The 21,846-nt window shown below is 35.6% G+C and overlaps 1 protein-coding gene across 1 annotated transcript in view; it reads left to right on the forward strand.

The window, feature by feature from the left end:
• OLA1 (Obg like ATPase 1) overlaps positions 1-21,846 on the forward strand; it is a 92,045-nt gene that overhangs the window by 49,190 nt on the left and 21,009 nt on the right. Inside the window, exons 6-7 of the mRNA XM_079310386.1 lie at positions 4,193-4,273; positions 4,536-4,633. Coding sequence (XP_079166512.1) covers positions 4,193-4,273; positions 4,536-4,633 — 179 coding nt within the window. The remainder of the gene's footprint in view (positions 1-4,192; positions 4,274-4,535; positions 4,634-21,846) is intronic.

Here is a 21,846-nt window from a genome sequence, read left to right on the forward strand (position 1 = left end):
TAGTTGTATTCTGGGACCTACTGGGTAGGTGGTGTTGACTTCATTTAGTATGTGCAGAAGAGGAAATACCTTCTGCCACAGAGCCAGATTCTTTAGGGAAGTCAGAATATGTTATTTATGCACTATCATCTTCGTTACTCATATGCAATGATGTTGGACTTCAGAATGAAATGAGAGGAGCTAACTAAGAGCTGCAGATAATGTTTTAGTACTCCTTTTATCTTTTCCAAGCAGAAGACCAGTGTAAATTGAAGCATTCTAATAAAAAATATTTAAGTGCTTTTGAAGCTCTTACAGGGAGATGCTAAGTTTTTACATCTTGGAAGTTTTGAAGGGAATGAATAAGGTGCTGAAAAGCACTCCATACTTCCCTTGGTGGGGGGAAAAGCCCTGCTGTACTTACTCTGTGGTAGTGGAGACTTTTGCACTGCCTGCAGGCTCACAGGGAATTCGCTTGCACTTTGAAGTGTGAAGTGATAATCCTCACAACTGCTTATTTCTTTATTAAATTTGCGGAAGTTAATTACATGCCCTGATAATTTACAACAAAAAAATCACAATTCTCTGATGCCAAGTAGGCAAGTGAGTTTTCCAAGCTTCAGTTTAGTCCCTCATGCTCTAAGAAGAGTTTGGCATTGGCACACATTATTACTATCATTCATCCAGAAAGTCTGTTAATGTATGCACATTTTTCTACACAGTAGTGTCTCATGAGTAGGTCTTGGTAAATCTTCTGTATGCAATTTACATGTATTTCATTGTTTTATACTGCTGGACTTAATGTCCTGCTTAGCATGTGTGGTTTGACTACTTGTGGTCTTTGGGAAATCAAAGGAGGATGTAATTAAAATTACTGTATTTCATATGGCTAAGTATACTGAGTCAGAAATGAACTGATTTTTAAAATAGTAATATTTGATATTCATTAAGTTTGCTGTATTTCATATGCCTTGACAACTGCAAGCAAATTGGAACTTGGATGGATTTTTAGTGGCTTTCTGAATGGCTCTTGTGATGTTGCTAGCTGGAAAACAAGAGTACCCCTCTCAATGAAGAAGGCAAAGTGGATCATTCTGCTGGTGACAGATTGACCTTAAAGGATACAATTGGTGTAGGCCAGATCTAATAAAACAAAGCAGATCATTGCTCTGTGTTCTGTTATTAAGCATCTCAAAGTTAACTTGAGTAGTTATTAAATGTGTTTAAATGACTGGTAGAGTGATAGAGAAGATAAAAAGATCAGGTTTCACCAGTCCTAAACAGAAGCAAATATTAAAAAGTGTGCTGCGTGAGAAATAGCCCAAAAATGCACTATTTGCATATTTGTTGAGAGTATTGGGGCAGCTGAGTTAAAAGAAGTAAGTGGAAACATGTGCCTTTCTTCACATTGTCATTTGTGTTTAACGATTTCTTGTTAAGGATTTAAGTCTCATTTCAGTGAAGCACCACCAGTGATGCAGGGGTATCAGCTGACCCATTGTTAAGTTTCTGGCCTGTCTACCTTACGTTTTGTATGGTATGACTGCTGCCCATAAAGTCCATTAGAGAGCTTCTCTGTGTCTCACTGCTCCACCAGCTTCATACAAAACTGCTGCATTTGCTTACAAGTTTTCATCCTTTTGTCTAAAGAAAGTTTTCCAATACTTTGCTAACTTCCCTGTAAAATCAAAATAAAATTTCAAAGTTGTCACTACTCCCTAGCACACTCAGCTGCAAGCACTGCTTTAGAACAACAGTTACAAACAGCACCAAGTCAGACATGTAAATAAGACCTTATTAAAATTAGGTCAGTGCCAAAATGGATTTAGACTGTTTGTCACTATAAGAATGTGGAAGAGAGGTTTTGATTGGCTGCTCTGTGTTTAGATAGGCTTTAGAAAGGCCAAACTTTATTTGCTGTGTTGATGCTTAATTTTCTGGAGGTCCTGTGTTATGTAGCTCCCCTTACAGTGTGATTACAAAGCATTCCATATCTGCTTAAGCAGAAACTTAAACATTTGGGTCTGGTGACTTCTGCTATAGTGGTTTTTTTCTGTCAATTTTTATTGACTCCAATTTATATGTAGAAATGTGTTGCTATTGTGGGAGAAACTGTAATGCTGAAAGCCATGTGGTAGGTGCCTACAAACTAGTTCAAAACCCAAAATAGTGTGTAGCCAGAATTCCTTCACTGCTGAGCAGGAATCTTGGTGATTGTGTTGATTTATAAATATATCTATTTAAAGAGAAGCGGAGGATAAAGATCTTAAGTGAAAAGTACTTACTGGTGGAATTGCTTCCCTTATCTTGTTTATACTGATTAATTAAAAAATAAAAAGCACATAGGGTTAAAGATAAGATGGTACCACTGTTTTCTTCTTTATGTGTAATCTTGTTGCATGTCTCTACATAAGCTGTTCTGGCCACTCATCATAGTAACCAGCTGGGCCATTTCACCTGCTGGAGCCATTAAAGAGGACTCTCTCCCCCTAGATTAATCCCCTCCGACATTAGTTTTTTGCTCTGACAACTGGAGCAGGCATTCAGAATTTGCAGGTGGCCAGTGTGACGCACATAATTGCCTACAATTTTAGGCAATGAATAAAAATGGTCTACATTACTTGTCAAAGGTTGTATATGCAGTGCCAAGTGAGATCTATGGGAAGCCTTTTAGGGTTTAAAGAACAGTTAATAGCAAAGCTGCACAGTGCTTTTTTAATCATAATGCATTTGTAATATAGCACTTTGATCTTCTCCTTGTAGGAAATGGTGTTATATTAGCCACTTTTAAACATTTATGAGTGAAATTCAGTTATAGGAGAGTAAAAGTGATTATTCTTAGGCAGAACATGTTAGATTTCATTAAAAGTTTTAGCTTGCCCCTTCCTTGTTAAAATCTGTGGGGAGTCCTGTTCCTGGAGGGTTTCAAATCAGGATCTGAAGATTTAGAAGAGCTTTTTCTTTTTTTTTTTTTTTTTTTTTTTTTTCTCTCCACTAAAGCTACTGCAAGACTAGAAAAGATGGTAGTAAATACTGATGTTATTTGTGGTTGTTTATAAATGTACTTCAACTGCATAACATTAGGTGCAAAAAATGTTGTGTGCTCAACAGTTTCAGGGCATGTTTCCTTGTATTTTAAAGATCTTAATGCTCAGTTGCATCAATTACGACTTTAAAAAAAATGCATTATTTAAAGCATGATCATAAATTATCTACAACAAAAAATAGGCGACTCTAAAATGTACTACTCCTAGAAGAGCAGAGTTTGACCTTTCAGACCCAAGAGCCTTTTATTAACACCTGCCTGTAAGGAAAACCGTGCCACACGCAGCTTTCGGATTCACGACCACAAAACTGATGAGGAAAGGCTTGAAGGGTTCAGTTTGTGTCACTTGCTGTTTGCCGTTTCCATTTCACAGATGATTAATCTTTCTGTGAAGAAAGGCCAGAGAAACAAAGCACATTGGGCTCTTCCTGCAGTTACTCCTTCTGAATGCACACTAGCTTGCTAACTAAAAGGCCTTTAGATTTCCTGCCGAGAGAGATGTTCTGAAAGTGAATGCAGCTGGTTGGAGGTCACCAGTGCAAGGCTCTTGCCATTGTGTAATGGAGGCTTTGGCAGGTTTCATTTTGGGGGGGGAGGGAGAAGGTGTTGGCGAAAAATTAATGCAGAATAAAAAGGGCTTTGGCCGTTTGAATTAATTTCTTGAGGGTGGATCATCAATAATAGGCTCCATTTCTTTTGCTCACAATTTAGAAAAAAAAGAAAAGATATTTGCTGTGTTTTGTCCCACCCATTCCCTTTTCTTAATGGCATGTTTATATTGTACGTGGTCTCTCCCGCTGGATGCTGAAATGTTGCGTCTTACTGAGTTCGAAAAGCAATCTAAAATGTACTGATTTATACATATATTTTATGAGCTCTGCTGATGTTTTTGGTGACAGGAGATGATAGTTGAGTATTGTGTATTTAACTTTCTAATTGTGGGATTTGGATGACTTTAATAATCCATATTGCTCTTTATTGACTTTTACAGCAGCAATTTCTGTTTTTCTGGGAGAGTAAAAATTTGTTTCTAAAAGGTATTATCTAATTTTTAGGTTGTGTGTACGTTTTGAATCTTAATGGATACTTGCCTTGTTTATGGAAGAGAATAGTCTTGATATCCAGCTGAGTTTTTGACTTTGGTTTTTTTTTTTTGATCTTGCGTAGGATGTAATGTGCAAAATCAAGACATGGGTAATAGATGAAAAGAAAGCTGTCCGCTTCTATCATGATTGGAATGACAAAGAGGTAGGCTATAAATATTGCTCCATGAATTGACTTCTAATTTTGCTACCTGTTACTGGTTCTTTTTAAAGTTTTTTTTTTAAGGTTCCATATTCATAATGTACTGAATGTTAAATTTATTAGCTAATCTATGCTTACCTGTGATTTTTGTATTCACTTGAATTCTGTAGCATTCTCAGATGTGCCATGAGGAAAATGATCATAAAATTTATTCAAGTTGATATAAACTGTTTTTAAAATTCTCCCCCTCTGTTCTCACTTGCAGATTGATGTTTTGAACAAACATTTGTTTTTTACTTCCAAACCGATGATCTACTTGGTTAATCTCTCTGAAAAAGACTACATTAGAAAGAAAAACAAGTGGTGAGTTTGTGCAGGTTAAATGTCTAAATTTATATTTCTGTTTCACATTTTTCAATGGTCAGTAATTTCTTGCACATTTAGATCACCAAGGATATTAATTAAAATAGCTTTGTGAACTAACCTTGCACTTCTGTTACGTGTTATGCTCCCACTGACATGCTGCTTGAGTACAGTGCATATGGTGAAACCTTGACTGAAACTGCAGAAAAAAATATGCTTTCCATCCTTACGTTTTAACATGAATCCATTAACTTTGAAGAAAACAGATTTGATTTAGAAGCACTAATTTAAATAAGCATATGGCTTTATCATGTTTTATAATGCTGGTTCTCTGAACATCTTTTTCATTCCATAAGAATGAATTGAATGCCAGAAGACCAAAGCTATGTGAGTTGCACAGAAGTTTTTCAAACAAAATTGCACATTGTAACATTACTCTTCTGTTTGCAGTTGGGTGCCTGGTTTTCTTGCCACTTTTTGTGTGTTGCTTGTGCTTTACAGGCCTCTTTTGATGGGCTGTAATACCATGAACATCTCGGCTTTTAGTCAGGTTTTTCTGACATCAATATTGTGACTCAGGTTCATGATGGTTACAAAATCAATCTATCTGACATTCAGTGAACTGGATGAAGATCCAGTCCTAACATGGTAGACATATGGTGGGAATCCACTGTTGAGAAGTACAGCATTTAACATGTCATTGGAATCCCTAGATGGCATAAATATTGCTCTGTGAAGGAGGGAACAGATTGGGTAGTTAGTATATGATGAAGGAAAATCTATACAATGTGTTTAGTTTAAAAAAACCCAACCAAACAGCAAATCTTTTCTTACAATTCAGAATTCTAAACACTGTACATGTGAAATACTTTGAAGATGTATAAATGTATGTTTGTGAACAGATATATGCATGTAACTCATCCAAACAAATCAAAAGTATCTAAACCAGAATATCTGAATTCTCCTAAAGTACACCCTCTGTTTCTCCCTGTACTTCATTAAGTACTTAGATGCACATGGTTTCAATTTTCCATTAAAAATTCTCATTTCCATATGATATCAAAGAGTGAGAAGGCTTTAAACTGAAAAATAAACATTCATAGACTGGAAGCCAAAACAATAATTAATGTCAGATGGTTAACTCCAATAAATCATTAGAATAAATTCTGTGAAATTACTGCAACTAAAACTGTCCTTTTGATACTCCAAGACATTTTGTGTTGGTACTAAAGAAGAAAATTTAATGTGTTTTAATAGCAAACTCTCTCAGTCCCAAACACAGACTTCACAATAGACTTGGCAAGCAATATAATAATGTAAGCTCTTCATATTTTGACAAACTTTATATTTTTAAATTAATTCTTTCCTCTAAATATTTTTGGATATGACAATTTATATATAAGAAGTGTTCTACCCAAGGAGATATTTTAAATCAGGGTAGTTGTATTTGCTCTGTTATTGTAAGGTGACACTTTTTTCAAATTACAAATGCTGTGGTTTCTTAAGGTTTGCTGTAACAGTACAGACGTGGAAGTTCATGTGAAAATGGATGAGTTGGTTTCCCTGTCCAAAAAAGGATGCTCACACCTGTGTTTGGATGATTGCAGGTAGAGCTCAGTGGCTCTAATTGTACAGTAAATACCATTTCCCAGACCCTAATGGTAGCCAGACTGCTTAGGCGACGCCAGTCTGTGATTTAGCTGTCGCCAGTCACCCCATGTTTTTTGTGAGACTAGTTGTGATGATGACATAGTTAAACCCAATTGAAAGCAAATCTTTGGATAAATTGCAATTTTTAATTTGTAAAAAATCAGATGTTTGAGTTAGGGAGTCATATAATGAAACAGTTAAACTGTTTCTATTGCAATTAATGGTTTAGTTTTTTAAAAGTATACTCAGATCTCATGGATGTGAGTGTAATTGTAGCTGAAAGATCAAAGCCTGGGTATCTGAGTGATGTTCCAGAAGAGAATTTACCACATAGCCATTTTCAGTACAGTTTCTGCCTCCTGCTGTTCCTATTTTCCCTCAAGCTAGCCATTGACTACCCCCTGTGCATCCCTGCTCGTAAAAAATGATTGAGGAAGTATTTGTCATGTATTTATGAGTGGGAACATTGTGTGATAGGGAAAGGCATCTACTAGAACCAGAAAGATTGCCATTTCCTTTCCTTCAGCTACTCTGCCACAGCTTTAAATCCTCTGTTTATGCAACATAGCTTTTATATTTTAGAGCAGAATAATGTTTCTATGAAGGATGCTAACGGTAGGCTTCTGTCATTTATGTGCTGCAAGCAGATGTAAGTGATTAGAATATATTTTACTGTTAGATGCCACTTGTGATTTTTGTTAGTATTTTGAGGCTAGGTATTCATATTTGAAATACAAGCCACATTTAGTTTTAGTCACTCTTCTCAAGAAAGTTTATTTCTGAGCTTAATTCATAATATTATTATAACAAAGGTAAGGTTAATGCAGGAAATGCTCAGCCATAAATGTTTCATCAGACTTTTTCCAGCTATAAAAGTATTTAAAACAGTAAAGGAGAGGAGAGGCTTTATGATTTTGAGTGGAGAGGAAAACTAAAATGGTCTTTGTTTTACTGGTCACTCTTTCAGAATAATGAACATTTTAATTGTTAGTTAAAACACCTTAAATGTAAGTGCCAATGTGTTATTTTTCAATCCAAGAAAAGAAAAAAACACTGTGGAAAGATAGGACTATTGTGTGTTTGAGGAGGTATATTGACCTTTTGAAAGATGTAAAAACTGGAATGGCTCCAAGCAGTTACTTGCTGGTTTTAACAATGTTGAATTAGTCATTCAGTTGATTTATGATTAAGACCTAGCCCCTGAAGAGAAGCTGACATGGCAGCTGTGTTAGTTGCACTTGTGTTATGATCAGATGACAGTGATCTTGATGTTTATGGGGGAATCCACTGAAACCATTCTTAATACGTACTGCTGTGCTCTAAATGAATATTTAAACTCTTCTTTTAATAATTCCTATTTTCTAAAAATCTGGATCTAGTACCTTAACCATGGTATACTGTATTTGAGTTTTACTATGAAAGTATTCAAAATAGAAATAATAATAATTATCAGTTAAAACTGCATTCTGAGTCTCAGGATGTCACATAATCAAGGGTGTCAGATTTATCAGCCCTTCATCTAATTTAAGCTTTACATTTTAGTCTTGCTAAAGAATGTGCATCTAGTGGCTCATAGGAGAGATTCCAGTTATGAAATATATTGAGCTAATTAATGAGTGACTGTAGTGGACCATGCTTAGCATCATGTTTGTTTTGGTATTTTGGACTTGCTTGCAGCATGCACTGGAAATACTGTGTATGTTAAAGCTGCATAAGTGATCTCCTGATTCAACTTCAGGTCCAATAAAGTGAATTTCATCCTATGCCTAGACTGTAATTCAAAAAGCCACTTATGCTGCTAAAGATTTTCTGGTATCTTTAGCATTGTACCTCAGTTGTCTGAGACTTAATTATGGATTTCTGAACATTATTTTCTCTAATATCAGACTTACTGAATATCCAAATGTATGTTAACATTATTTTAAGGGGGTGTTTCTCAGAATGTTAGGGTTGGCATTCTGTTAAAAATGTTGATCGGTCTTGATAGGCTAAGGGTCTTAGTGTTTTACTCCTGTATATTTAGAAAGGTGACATGTATGTCATAATAAATAAAATGTTCCCCATTCATTTTCATAGCATTTTTAGTGTTCTTAAGCTAGAAGAGGTATAATTAGGTCAGATGAAAGTCCATTTTTTCTGGTATCATGTTTCTGACAGGCCACTAACAGATGTCCAGGGAAGATTATAGGAACAGATTAAGCAAACAGAGTATATGCATCCAGCTTCTTGCAATCTGTTATTGTAGAACTGACTAAGCCAGATATGGTATACTTGTGGTTAATACTTTTTGACTTGATTTTTATTCTATAAATTTACCCATTCACCTTTTGAACCCAAGTATACTTTTTGGCATCCCAATATCCTGGAGCAGGGACTTCCACAGCTTAACTATGTGCTATATTTAGAAGTACTTCCTTATGCTTGTTTTGGATCTGCCACATCATAATTTTATTTGATGCTCCTTAGATCTTGTATTATGAAGGTGAATAATCCTTTTCTATTCATCTTTTTCATATTGCTTCAGATGTTGTGAATATTTTTTAAAAAAATGGAGGGGGTAGGGAAATCTGACATGAAGAAAGAAATATCAAGGGTCAAGTAAAAGGAACACTCTGTAGTTTTGAGTATGAATTAATCTGTTTCATTTGGTCTTTCACTTTTAAACTAGCTAGGAAACAAAGTTATAAATGGAGTTATTTATTACCATTTATAGTAATAAAATGGAGACTTGGAGTTCTTGGTTGTATTTCTGCAGATATGGATGTTCAGGCAGTTAGATTTTATTCTGATAAATTTATTTGAGAAATTATTTGATGGAATTTTAAAATCATAAGTTGTAATGCCTAGGGGGTGTTGAGATGTTTTCTTGACTTAGCTGCTTAATGATTTTAAGGTTGTCTTGTACTCTGACAAATTTGGAAAATAATATTTTTAAAAATATATTGCAGTTCTTGTTCTTACCTTGCAATTGAAAGGCTTTAAAAGAATATTAGGCGATGATTTTTGTTATCTGGGTGTAAGTAAAGTTTTGCATACACAAGATGGGAAGTCAGATACTCAAAGCTAACCAGACCCAGAAGTTAGGCATCCTGCTACATCTTTGATGCCTGAGAGAAAGTTATCTTACAGTTCAGTTGTTGAAGGTAGAGAATTGCATGTTTTTCATAGAATAGTAAGGGATAGTGCATGTTGTGTGCTTAAGAAACAGTTACACTTTATTATTTCTTACAGAAATTAATTAATGAATACAAATTAATTAATCATCCATCAGTCAAATGGCAGTCTGTTTTCTTTCCAGCACCATGTCCTGACATTGTCATTGACTTCTTGTAGTCTTCCATTTTACCAATTCCAGTGACTTTGTTTAGTTGTTCTGTTTATCCCACACTATTTGCCCCACCATTTTCCTAGCTGTTGTGTTCTCCATGGGTCTTTGCCAGATTCCCTGTCCTTTGATTTCATTCCATTCTTGTTGGCTTAGTTCCAGTCCAGTCCTTTGGTCTGGATGATGTCTTTCACCAGACTTCCTGCTTTGCTTTGCTTTCTTTTGCCTGCCCCTCTGGAGTCCCCTGTCTGAATGTGAAGGTGTTTTGTTTGGGTAATAGCAGGTGTTGGGGACATGCCTTTAAGCCTGGAAAGATGGGTCTCATTCTTAGCTTCAGTGTGTAACCTTGCTCCAGATGCAAAAGCACCTTCCTGGAGTCTAACTTCACTCCAGTGTTCACCTTTCATCCAGGTGTGATGGTTTATCTGATAGCAAGTTTGCTCTGTGCCAAATGTCTTGGTTCCTACATATTAGGACAGTAAAATATTTGAAGTAAGTTGTTTCAGTATGTTTTAAAAATGGGCAATGTTGTATGGTGATGCTTTTTTTTCAAAAATTCTGATCCACCTGATTACAACATGGCACTACTAAATAGCTAAAGTGTAAGTTGCAAAGCTGGTAAATCAAATCTCAGTAACTTAGCTAAATATGTTGACTCTTGAACTAGTAAAGAAAGGGGTGGTCAGAGTACAGGGAAACCTTCTGGATTTTGGGAAGACCTGGGCAGATAAAAGTACCATCACACTATGCTTACAACTCATCAAAGGCTACAGACTGTAGAGAGCAGGGTGGGGGGGGAAATGAAAGACAATCTCTCCAGTGTTCTGAGTGACATGTGACAGCCCAGCATCCCACAGCTCCAAAACCAGCCCAGCAGTTGGGACCCACCAGGCTTCTCATACTCTGAGAGCATACGAGCAACTCCTCAATTCATTGCTGTGTGTATGGTCCCTGTTTTATCAGCTGCATGTCATCCAAACCTCCCTTTGAACAGTTCAGCATTGCTTCCCATCTTCTCTTCCTTTTCTTCTCTGTGCTGATGCTCTTCTCAGTGTTTCTAATTTTTTGTTTTGGACGTCACCACTGTAGTTTCTGATTGTTTATACCCAGTTCTGTGGGTTCAGTTGTAATGTTGAACAACTGCAGCTATGGGTGTTTGGATGCCCTGCCAGTTCTGCAGTTGGCATGGGTAGTTTTACGAATTGCTTTCTGCTAACAGTGCTGCTTTTAATCTGCCTGGCAGTTGAGGAATCAAGTAATTTGATATCAATAATGATATTTTGTTTAAACTCTTGGACTTTCATAGGCAAAATCTAAAACAGCACAAAATCTAGTACTACCTTGCAACAAGCAAAATCTACTTAAAAAGTTTCCAAACCTGTGCAGGGTAAGAAAGGACTTCTTTATTAGTATATGTCTGAAAACTTCTGAAGTTTTGTTTCTCCCTGGTCTTCATTGGGATTGAGACTGTGACTGAATATTTTTATCTCTTAAATAAACACATACTGCTTAAGATACAAAATACTAAGGGAGAGAATAATGTTGCTCAAGATTCCAAATCAGTTCATTTCACAGTTTGGATTAATTCAGTTTAAAAATAACATGAGTAGGAGATAGGGACCTCCACAAAACAATGTTCTGAGGTGACATTCTCAAAGACAGTGATGTAAATTTTGTCATTTATTGCAAGGTGATGGCTCTGACTCTAGATGCCTAATGAGGTACAAAATCCTTTTTGAACTTAGGTGCCATGTTTAAAACCAGAGAATGCTTGAACTTCTCAGAAGCAAACCTGGGATGCAGGAATGTCTTTTGAGTATAAATTTTATTACCGTATGGTGGGTAACTGTTCTTACTTCTTCCCAGTATGCTGTATAAAGAGCTTCAGTTTTCTGCTACTTACTTTCCACTGTGGAGAAGCTTGTTCTTCATGCCTCAGTTTTCATCACTATTTCCCCAAAAGTGTTGGTGCTGGCGAAATTGCAGACAAAATTTTTTGGGAAATGTTGCCCATTTAACTTTAAAATCAAGTTACCCAATGAAAATATTGCTATTGTCTAATAATTGAATTTTTTTATTGTTATCAGTGATTTATCTCCTGAGTGATATCTGCAAAGATTCTGTTCTGTCAGTCCTCTGTTTCAAAGGCCACCCAAATGTGTTCAGTCATTTAAGTGTTTGTTGCATTTAGCTGTGGTCCCTCACTGAGCAATGCTGTCACTGTCTTATCTGGCTAAGCAATGCTTCTCTTGTATTTATGATAGGTTCAAGCACAGTTTTAACAATATGCAGTTTAATATATGTTTACTATATTGGTTTTACTAACAACTAAATGAGTTTGGGTATTTTCTGTATCTTGATACGTTTTTTAATAGTCTTTAAGGAGGATTTTTAGCTTCAGAGTGTCTCAGCTTGCTTTTTAAGTCCTAAGTTTTTAGATTCAGACTAGCTTACATTTAGGAGAATAGGTTTTTTTCATCATACTCCATGACAGTGATGTCCTAAACACTGAAATGGAAAAAGTGAAGGAGAAACTGTGCTTTACTCGTATTTGTTACAGAATGGAAGAAAAGCAGGAAGGTAAGCAGAAACCAGCTTTCATATTGAGGACCAGATTGTGATTGACAGTGTGTTTCAGTCCAGGGCTGTTCATCCTGAGCATCATCAACACTACCTCATCAGCAGGTCCTCAGCAATGTTTGGAGGAGAATGGGGTACTAACCACAATACCAGTGCTGACATCTCACTAATTGTATCATTATCTCAGATGCAGATTTCAAATACTGCTTCAATTGGTAAATAGTTTAATAGTGAATTTCAGTCTTACTTGTTTTGATGTAAAGCAGTTTGACTGTGCATGTAGACCTGTAGATACTAATGTCAAAATCTCTTTCACATTTGAAGAACCTGATGAGAAACATCATTAGTAAGGAGAAATAGAAGAGACTTTTTCTTTTGGGTTGTTGGGTGTTAGAAGCACAGTCACCTTCACTGCACTGACTTGGCTATAGTAGTGATGAAGGAATGAGAATAAAGTAAGGTGAAATAGTTTCTTCAATTAAATTTCCCAGGGATTAGGATTATTCTTTGATTGCAGATATGTCTGAATTTTCTTGGAGACTGAGGTTTATTCTGCTGCATTTTTCTGTTTATTGTTGACTTACAAAAATACTTTGTGATGCAAATTGCAGAGGTCCAGTTACACTTTTGTCCTTTGTTAAAATGCTATCTCCCAATATGCTCTAGTTTATCAAGTTACCTTTTTCTGCCTGTGAGGGGAATTTTGGCAGAGAAAGAAGCATAAAGACTGATCTGCTTATGCCATAGTTTCACTTATGAACTCATTAATGTCCCATTAATGAGCAGGTCTTATCCTAGAAAATAGCATTTGGGGTTTTTTAACAGAGAATTTTTGCCCTGCTTTGCTTTACAAATAAACGAACAGAGATTTTTGCAAGAGATTGTTGTCCTTGTTAACAGTAATTTATCCTGAAATTACTGAATATTAAGTGACTTGTTTCTTCTTTGTATTAATTTATAAGCCCTGTGTCTTTCAGAATGAATGAGCATTGTTAGCTTGTCTTTGTCTACTGGACAACATAGAAGTTGTGCATAGCCCTTGAAGAAAAATAAATTTCAAATCGAGGGGAAAATAGATACTCTGAGTTTGTGTCCTGATCTTTTGGGTCACTGTTCCTGTATCTGACATGGAATTTAAAACCCAGCAGTTGTTTTTGTGAGGGTCTATTGAGAATCAGAAGATGGAGAGGAAGCTGTTGAATGACTTAGGAGGTGAGTGGCTGTGGTCTCACCTGGTGTGGTGGGAGTAGCTCCTCCTCTGTGTGAGGATCTGTTACCTTCTTGCTGCCTGTGACTGGTAGATTTTGAGAGGAAAACTCATATTAGGCACATCAACAGTTGTAGTAACTGGCATATGAGCTTTGATTTTAGACATTTTTTAAAGCAAAAAGCACTTTGGTCATAGTGTCTTTTGTTAGGAAATATCAAGACAATACACTCATTTTGCATTAGTATTTTGGATTGGGAACTGCAACCAGTATTGCTCTAATACCACCTCTTGAACAGTGTCCCAGTAGATAAGCATTTCTTTTTATGATGTGTTACTCAGTATTGCAGTGTTTGATTTGCAGGCAAGTATACCTGTATATCCATCTAAAATTCTGCTTATTTAATTAATTTCTTGAAACATTTCATGCTATCACTTGCTACAGAATTGTCTTAATATCTTTAAGTTCTCATAGTTAAAGCTAATTTTATTTCACCTACCATTATTTCTCTTATGCATGGTGTTTGAGATACCTGTAAGGTCTGGAAGAAATACTCATCTTGAAATTGTTCTTCATGAATGGTCTGCAGCACCATCTTCTCTGGGGGAATATGTTCTATAATATTGTTCTGTTTTCTATAAATAGGGAATACATAGGAACATCAGGCAGTCAAACATTTATTGTAAATGAAAAAATAATATTTGAGGAGGATGATTCTTTTATACAATTGGAAATGTAGGTTCCTTTGGCTTTGGCACCCTTTTAAGTTTCCTTTTTCTGGCTTGTTTGTTTCACAGTTGACAGACACATTTTCCATTGATGATTATTTTGTAAATCCGATACATTTTTTAAAAATAGTTTTTCCTTTAATTTTATGGTTATTTACAGTTCATTCTTTTGTATTAGTATATGGAAATATGTTTTCATTTAACTGCTTATTTTCCCCAAGAAATGTATCTTACTTTCTAAAGTTCTGGCACAGTATTTTATTTTCACTGCTAGAGTTTCTTCTAATGACTAATATGGATGACTAATGTTCAGATGTTGGTATTCACCAGTCCTTACAGTGGATAGAACCATGTATCCTTGTCAGGAAACCAGGAATAGATGTGTGTTCCTGTTTAAATTGGAGAGGAAAGTTTGTACATTATATATGTTTAACTGAAGAACTGTCAGATGAGGCATTGGGTATGACTATCTTATTATCATTTATTACCAATGCTTGAGCTTAATTATTGTTAATTTGGAGAGAAGTTAAATAGAATATAAATCCAAATAATGTTTGGGACTTATTGTTCTCTGATATTAGTTTATAAAGTCTGAAGACATGTTTAGAAGATAAATATTTAAAAGAGATTTAAGTGTATGTGCTGGTTTTGTACTTCATTTGGTTTAAACAGATTCATTGTATGTTGAGTCTTCTTGTTCTCGTGCATTGGCACAGTAGTACATTCCTGAAGCAAAAATGTATTTAAATCCAAATGGCTTTTATTAAAGGAAAAAAAAAGAAAATAAAATCTTACACCTAATACGTTGAAAACCTGCACAATGTTGCCGATCTAAAACATGTGATGGTACTTCCAGCTTATGTTTTATTTCAGAGGCTCATTAAATGCATACCTGTTTTTTATTTAATAAAATCTTTATGTCCCAGGATATTCAGATTAATGAAGTGTGCATGCATGTGCATGTGTGCTCAGTTTCCCATAGAATTTTCAAAAATTATTATTAGTAGTATTATTTTAAAATAACTTTATGGAGGGTAAATGTTTGTCTTTGGCTCCCTCTATCTGCCTGTCTCTTGTCTTTGTGAACTAAGATTTTTTCATAACTTGATCCATCATATAAATTAGAATCAGCAGATATGTCTAAGTATTGCATATAGGCATTTGGTAAAATAAATAAATAAGTACAAGTATGGTAAAGAGACATGGAGGACTAGTAAGAAATTTATTTCTCAGGCTTAAAAGCAAGGTTAGTGTCTTTGTGCTAAGACAGTATCTTGTTGAAGCACATTTCCAGTCCATTCAGAGTCTCATTTTTGTACCAGACTTTTCAAGTGCAGTAAATAGAAACATGAGTTTAGCTGCCTTTCTTGCAGTAGTGTCTGATAGCCTTTTGTTTCTGGTCTCTAGTTATGTTAGTAGCCTATTGACATAGAAGGTAACTAGATTGTTCTATTACTGATTTCTGACAAACAGAAATTGTTTGATATGCTAAAGCTATTTCTGACAAGATAGAAAGTTTTGACAAACGTGCATGGCACAGCAAGTGTCCAATTCTAAAGAGCAAAATAAATGCAAACCACCATTATGGGGAACACAAACAGCCTGAAAGCAAGTTATCAGTAAGCAAATAATTGTTGAACTGTTATGAATGGAATAGGATGTTGAAATAGGGCATGATTGGCTGATGTTACATATGTCCTTGATTACCTTCCTTGTGCTTTTATCCTAATAAGTGACATTCTTTGTATTCCCTTGGATGGCTAGACAGTCTGACACTGAAGAAGAATAAATATTGCATGTGGTACACATTAAGCTGTCATCTAGGACAGCATTTATAAAAAGTAACTAGAAAAATTCATAAGAAATTCTGCAGTGCTACAGTTTCCTGGCTCCAGTCATAATTGTCAAAGTTCTTGACACATTCAGGTCTTCTGAAATGATTTGGGTTTACAGCTACTTGGTGTATGAATAATTATTAAGGATTCATTTTTTTCTGATAATTCAGACTGTTAATGCTCTCAAAATGATGCATTTTCATTGAAGACCATGGAGTGATGAAAAAACCCCACAGTGTTATATATGTGTATATAGCTTGTTCTCTTGCAGCAGTCTAAAATATTTGTGTATATATATATATATATGTATATAACAACTAAAAGATTTGTATATATATGAAATAGAATCAAGTGATAGAATTAAGGAGCTAATTTTCAAATGTTGTCTTTTAATCTTGATAGAAAATCCATTATGAGCTCATGTATTGTTACAATTATTGTAATTTGGAAATGGACCTTTTTATGTAAAATATCAGCCTTCAGTTTTTCTTCACTGACTTGAAATTAAGACTCAAAAGCTACATAGCAGGATATCATCATCTCTACAAGGGCAATGGAGAAAACCCCTTTTGAACTATCTAAGCTGATGAGTTAGTGTTTGAATTGTAATTAGTTTACTCTTTAATTTCAAGAAGAGGGAAGTGTAGGAATTACATTCCTCATATTCTTAAATCACTGAATTCCTTTTGATGGCTTTTACATTCACCAAGAAATATTTAATGGCTTGTTTGTATTTCCATGTATTTATCTGTTGCCTGACATAATACCATGATACTCTCAGCTCTCTTTCGTTTGACACTAAAAATCACAATAAATATTTTAAAGGCTTCTCACAGTTCTGTCACTGACCATGTCATTGGAACTGTACACTGTATTCATGGTATAACCTGGTTTTGCTTCATATGAAAATGCAGCCTTCTTTCATTATTGTTTAGTTCATGTGACTGGGGTTTTTGTTTGGGTTTTTTTTTATTATTATTATTATTACTATTTTTACTGAGTTGAGCATATCCTAAAAGGAAGAAGGGAAAAAAGCCTGCTACCACCTCATAAAGTTACTTGAGGATTAACCTAATTTTATAGGTGACATTGTGGAATTCCTCTTCTGAGCAGCCAATAACCTACAAGATCTCCTTGTAAGCAACTTGGAATGGGAAGATAGACCCATTGACTCTTTCATAAAATTTGCATTTAATGTTAAATGAAAATCTTAAAAGAGCTCTTAGAAAAGGGTTGAGAAACAATTCTGTATTCATGTGAAGGCATAAAGCTGAAACACCTGTTTAGGTTGAAAAAAGTTTTCTCCAAGTATAACACTGCTCAAATGTTACAGGTAACTGTTAACTCTGTGGACCACTACAGAGCACAAAATATTTGCCCAACTGGTAAATTGAACTGTAAGCCCCACTGTGGGAAATTGCTTTGCTGTGCTCCAAACAGCAGTTATCTTAGTAATTGTACCTGAATTCTTTTGTGGCTAATAGACAGTTGATGTCCTTCTTACCATGACAGAATTAGTTTATTGCAATATTTTAATTGTAAAACTTTCAGGTAAGATGTGTTCATGTAGTTTGAGATGGGCTGAGTATGATTTTTAATTGGTGCTCTGCCAGCACTGGCGTTTGAGTTGAGAATGTGCATAACCCCGCATTTCACATTCTAAACCGGCACTCGCAACAAGGAGCTTATCAGAGCAAATTGTCTAGTCCATCCCCTTCCTCACTCAAAACCTAATGACCCTTTATCATCATGGTTTAGATTGCTGGACACAGATGTGAGAAAATACAAGTAATCTACAGGTAACTACAGTAGCTGCACTGATGTTCTCAGAGAACTGACTGCTGGGAAGATAAAAAGCTTCCCACAGAGCCTGTGACTTTCCAGCAGCAAAGCACATCATGAGCTCATACATGAAGTTTTATTTGCTGAAGATTCACAATAAGATGCATTAGGACATTCAGCAGGGTCCCTTCTTAGATGAGCACAGGAATTCAGTGGGGTTTTAGTTGATGCACTAGTGCATGGCTTCACACTAAAACTAGAAAGTGCAACAATACCAATAACGTTTCTTTTTGAGAACACCACAAACTACAGCTCTAATGTATTGATGTTAACATACTTTGTTCCTTGATAGTAAGTCATCTAATGTTGTTGGACTTTTTGTCTTGTCATGGAGAGTATTCAGGTGTGAAGCAAATGTTTGTTAGGACAAAAAGCTGCTGGCTGCTGAAATACAGTTAGCAGTACATGTGAGATATGAAGAAGTAAGGTAGAAGTAAAGTCTTATATGGAAAGACTTGTGTATAATTAATTGCTGTATTTTTTACTCAGCATTTTTTTGTTGTAATCATAAAGTAACAATCTCTGTGTTCAGATACTTTGCCAAGGAATGGGAAGGAAATAAAATATTCTTCAGATAAATTTCACATGCCCTAAGATTAATAAGGTATGATTTTGTTTACTATTTTTAATTTTTAATTTTTCTTTTTTTTTTGTAATTCAAGAAGCAGTTTTTAGTGATTCAGTAAGGTTGAAATGTATCTATTAAACCATGTGGGAATGATCAATGTGAGTCAGTCTGTCCGGACTTTCTTCGTTTTTTAAACTAACTGAAGTATAAGCAAGTTACTTATGTAGGAAAAGATGAATATGACTGCTGAGATGCCTTTTTCCCCCCCCCCTCTTTTTTAATCAAGTGTAAGTTTAGAGTTTGTGAGGAAAGAGAGAACATGGCATGGGAGGTACAGGTCATCCAGAAACGATGATTCACCAAGGGTGGTATAAATTATTAGCAGGCAGTAAGCATTACAGTGGTCATATTTGCAGAAAATGGTAACCTCTTGAAAATCCTAAAATGCAAGCCTAAGAAAACCTGCAAATAGCCTTCTCCCACCCAGAAAGAAACAAAATATAAATCCCACAAACAACATATCCCTTCCTCTGGTAGTATGAACAAGATAAACTTTTGACTGCTTTTTGAGTGAAGTCCTTCTGCCCCATTTAATCATCCTCAAAGCTTCTGTGGTCTTAAGGAGTTGCTCCATGTGCAGTTGCTGCTGTCAGTGCCAAACCTTTGAGCAAGAGGGCTGGCTCTAAGGCTGTGCCTCTGAGCTGAGCCCGTGACCAGAACAGCAGCCTCCTTAATTTTCTGTCCTAGTGTTGTTCCTCCATGCGAGTGAACTCCAAGGCTCTCTGAAAACTATGTAATCTCTGCTCCTCATTCTGTTCTGCTTCTTTGTGCCCATTTTCCAGCTTATGCCAACCTAAGTGGTAATAAGCAGAACTTCTTATTGCAGAGCTTAACAGACATGCTCTAAGAAATTATTTTCTGTAATTACACATATCTTTTGGTTCACAGTAAAGACATGCAGAAATGTTTTCTCTTGTTCACTAGCACATGGGACCCATGGGAAAAGAAATATATATTCCCTTGTTCTGTTTTGTCTTTTGATTGAGGAAGATGAAAGAAGTAAAGGTATATATATTCTGAAAGAATGATTCCTCCCTTTTAAAATTTTAAATGAAATTATGAAATCCATGTACAAATCACAGCAAACATTAAATATATCCTTTTATGATACATGCTGTGTTTCATATTCAGTAGTGGCTTTAATTCTCAACCACAGTAGACATACAGAAAAACAGAAAAAAACGTTGGCTGTTAGAAAGTTTTGTTTGAGCTTTTTAAACTGAGTGATTAGCAGAAATAATGACCCTGTCAGCCTTAATCACATTAAAATGTGGTTAACATCATTTAATTTTTTCCACTTAATATGCGAAAATTTCCAGTAGATTTGCAGTGAAGGCCATTGAAATTCCATTAGAACAAGAATAAAAATTTCAGGCATCATTTATTCAGAGAGGGAATAAAGGTCTCGTCTGAAAACTGCTGAATCTTCCTATTAGAGAAACTATGAATCATTGCATTGAGCAGTACCTTTAGCTTCTATAGTACTGAATCTGGGTTGCTTCTGAATGAGTGGAATGCATTTTTACCGTGGTGCTTTTCTGAAAATTGCAACATAGAAGTTTTTTTTCTAATTCAGTAAGAGCTTTCTCTGTAAAGGGTTATTATAGAGCTGGGGAAATGCTTCTGATTTAGGCATCTCATCACTGTGAAGTTCCATACTTTGCATTATTTTTATTAAAACATTAAAAAAAAAAGATGTTCTCTTTCTGATTGATTCATAATGTATAGTTGGGCTTTCTTTGTGGTGAAAAGGAAAATTGAGGACATGCAGAGCTTCAACTAGAATATTGTCATATGAAGTCTTTTGCGTTCCTGGCATTTCTTGTTGCAGACTCCACAGGTTTGTACCAGAAGAACAGATACAATAAGACTTTGCTGGAGAAACTATCAACTGCATCTTTTTCTGAAATTTTTGTTTCAAGGAAAGATACAGTATTGGTTAGTGTTACTGTGTTTCAGATTGCTATATTTAGATTCCCTTTTTTTTGTCCTTTTCCTGTGTAAGAAATTTCATGTGGTAAGTAGAAGCACTAACAGTACATCTATATGCTTTTTGCTTTTTTAGACTTTACTGAAAGACTTGTATCTAATATTTCTTTAGAATATTACTGTGTATATATATGGTATATATCTTTATTTTCTCTGGTACTTAAACTATACAGTGGATTGTTTGTTTCCTTTGTTTATTAAATTGGTATTTTATACCTGATCCTTATTTACTTCAGCCTATTACATAACTACTTTGTCCTATTTTTAATGGGAAAAATCATCAATATGTGTTGGGTTTTTGCAGAACAAATTTAAAAATGTCAGCATTTGTACAATTTATTTTTAAAGAAAATTCTAAGAAAGTACAGTGGCAGATGATTCATGTAATGCTAAATCCTGTGAGATACAGGTTGGTTAAGGAAATTTTCTTTGAAATAGCTGTTGCTAAATTTAAGAATTGAGCAGAAATTTGGAAGTATCTCAGATATACTTCTGTATGTTGAAGCATGAAGGAAGCTGAGCAGGGAATGTCTGCGTCCAGGACCAGAAGTGGTAACCCTGCAAATTACATAGAAGGAAGTAGGAGAGTGGGAGTGACCAAAGCAAGGGTAGAAGGGAGCTGTGAATTCTGTTAAGTGTCAGTTCTGTGGGTCCTGTTTGGAAGCATCTTGCTAAAGAGCTGTTGGACCAGGATGGAAGGCTTTCAAGACTGGAGAATAACACTGGAAGAAAAAAGGAGAGTGAGCAACAGAATATGAAGAACTGTTGGATGGGAAAGTGTCCATATTTTAGGGAAAAGGATCAGAAGAGACTGTACTCGCTAGATTTTTCTCCTTGGAAACCATGGCATGAAATTCAGAGGTAACATGTCTCTGTTTCTGTGCTCTTAGCAAGTATCTGAGACACCTGGCAGTAGAACAGCTTCTGGTCTGTTGGGGGGCAAATGCTCACTGTAATTCCATTAGCTCAAAGACAGGTTTGTGTAATGGGTATTTAATGAGTACATTCAGATTAGAATTCAGAGTGTTTATTGTTTGCTTTTTTATAAATTGGAAATTAAGTGTCTTAATGCTGTAATGGGACACATTTCAAAGTCAGAAAATGTCACAATGAAGGTTGTCAGTGCAATTCAGAATCAGTGTCCTGCCCCAAAGGGTTGTCTGCTTAGGGGTGCACCTTTCCTTTATGGCCAACCTTGCTCCATGGAAAGGACAAGCTTGCTCTTGAGGATGCCATATGGTTGGGTAGGTAGAAGACTTTGGATGATGGAATTCCCTTTTGCTGGAGCAAAACTCTATCCTAATATGAGGCTGTAGAAGGAAGGCATTAAGTTCAAGGCACGTATTTGGTGATTTGTTGATGAGGGACTGGATTTTACTTTTGTCTCTTTCAGATCTCTGTTTGAGAAAATTTTTGCGCTCTTTAAAA

The sequence above is a fragment of the Erithacus rubecula genome (assembly GCF_903797595.1).
Source record: "Erithacus rubecula genome assembly, chromosome: 8".
NCBI lineage: Eukaryota > Metazoa > Chordata > Aves > Passeriformes > Muscicapidae > Erithacus > Erithacus rubecula.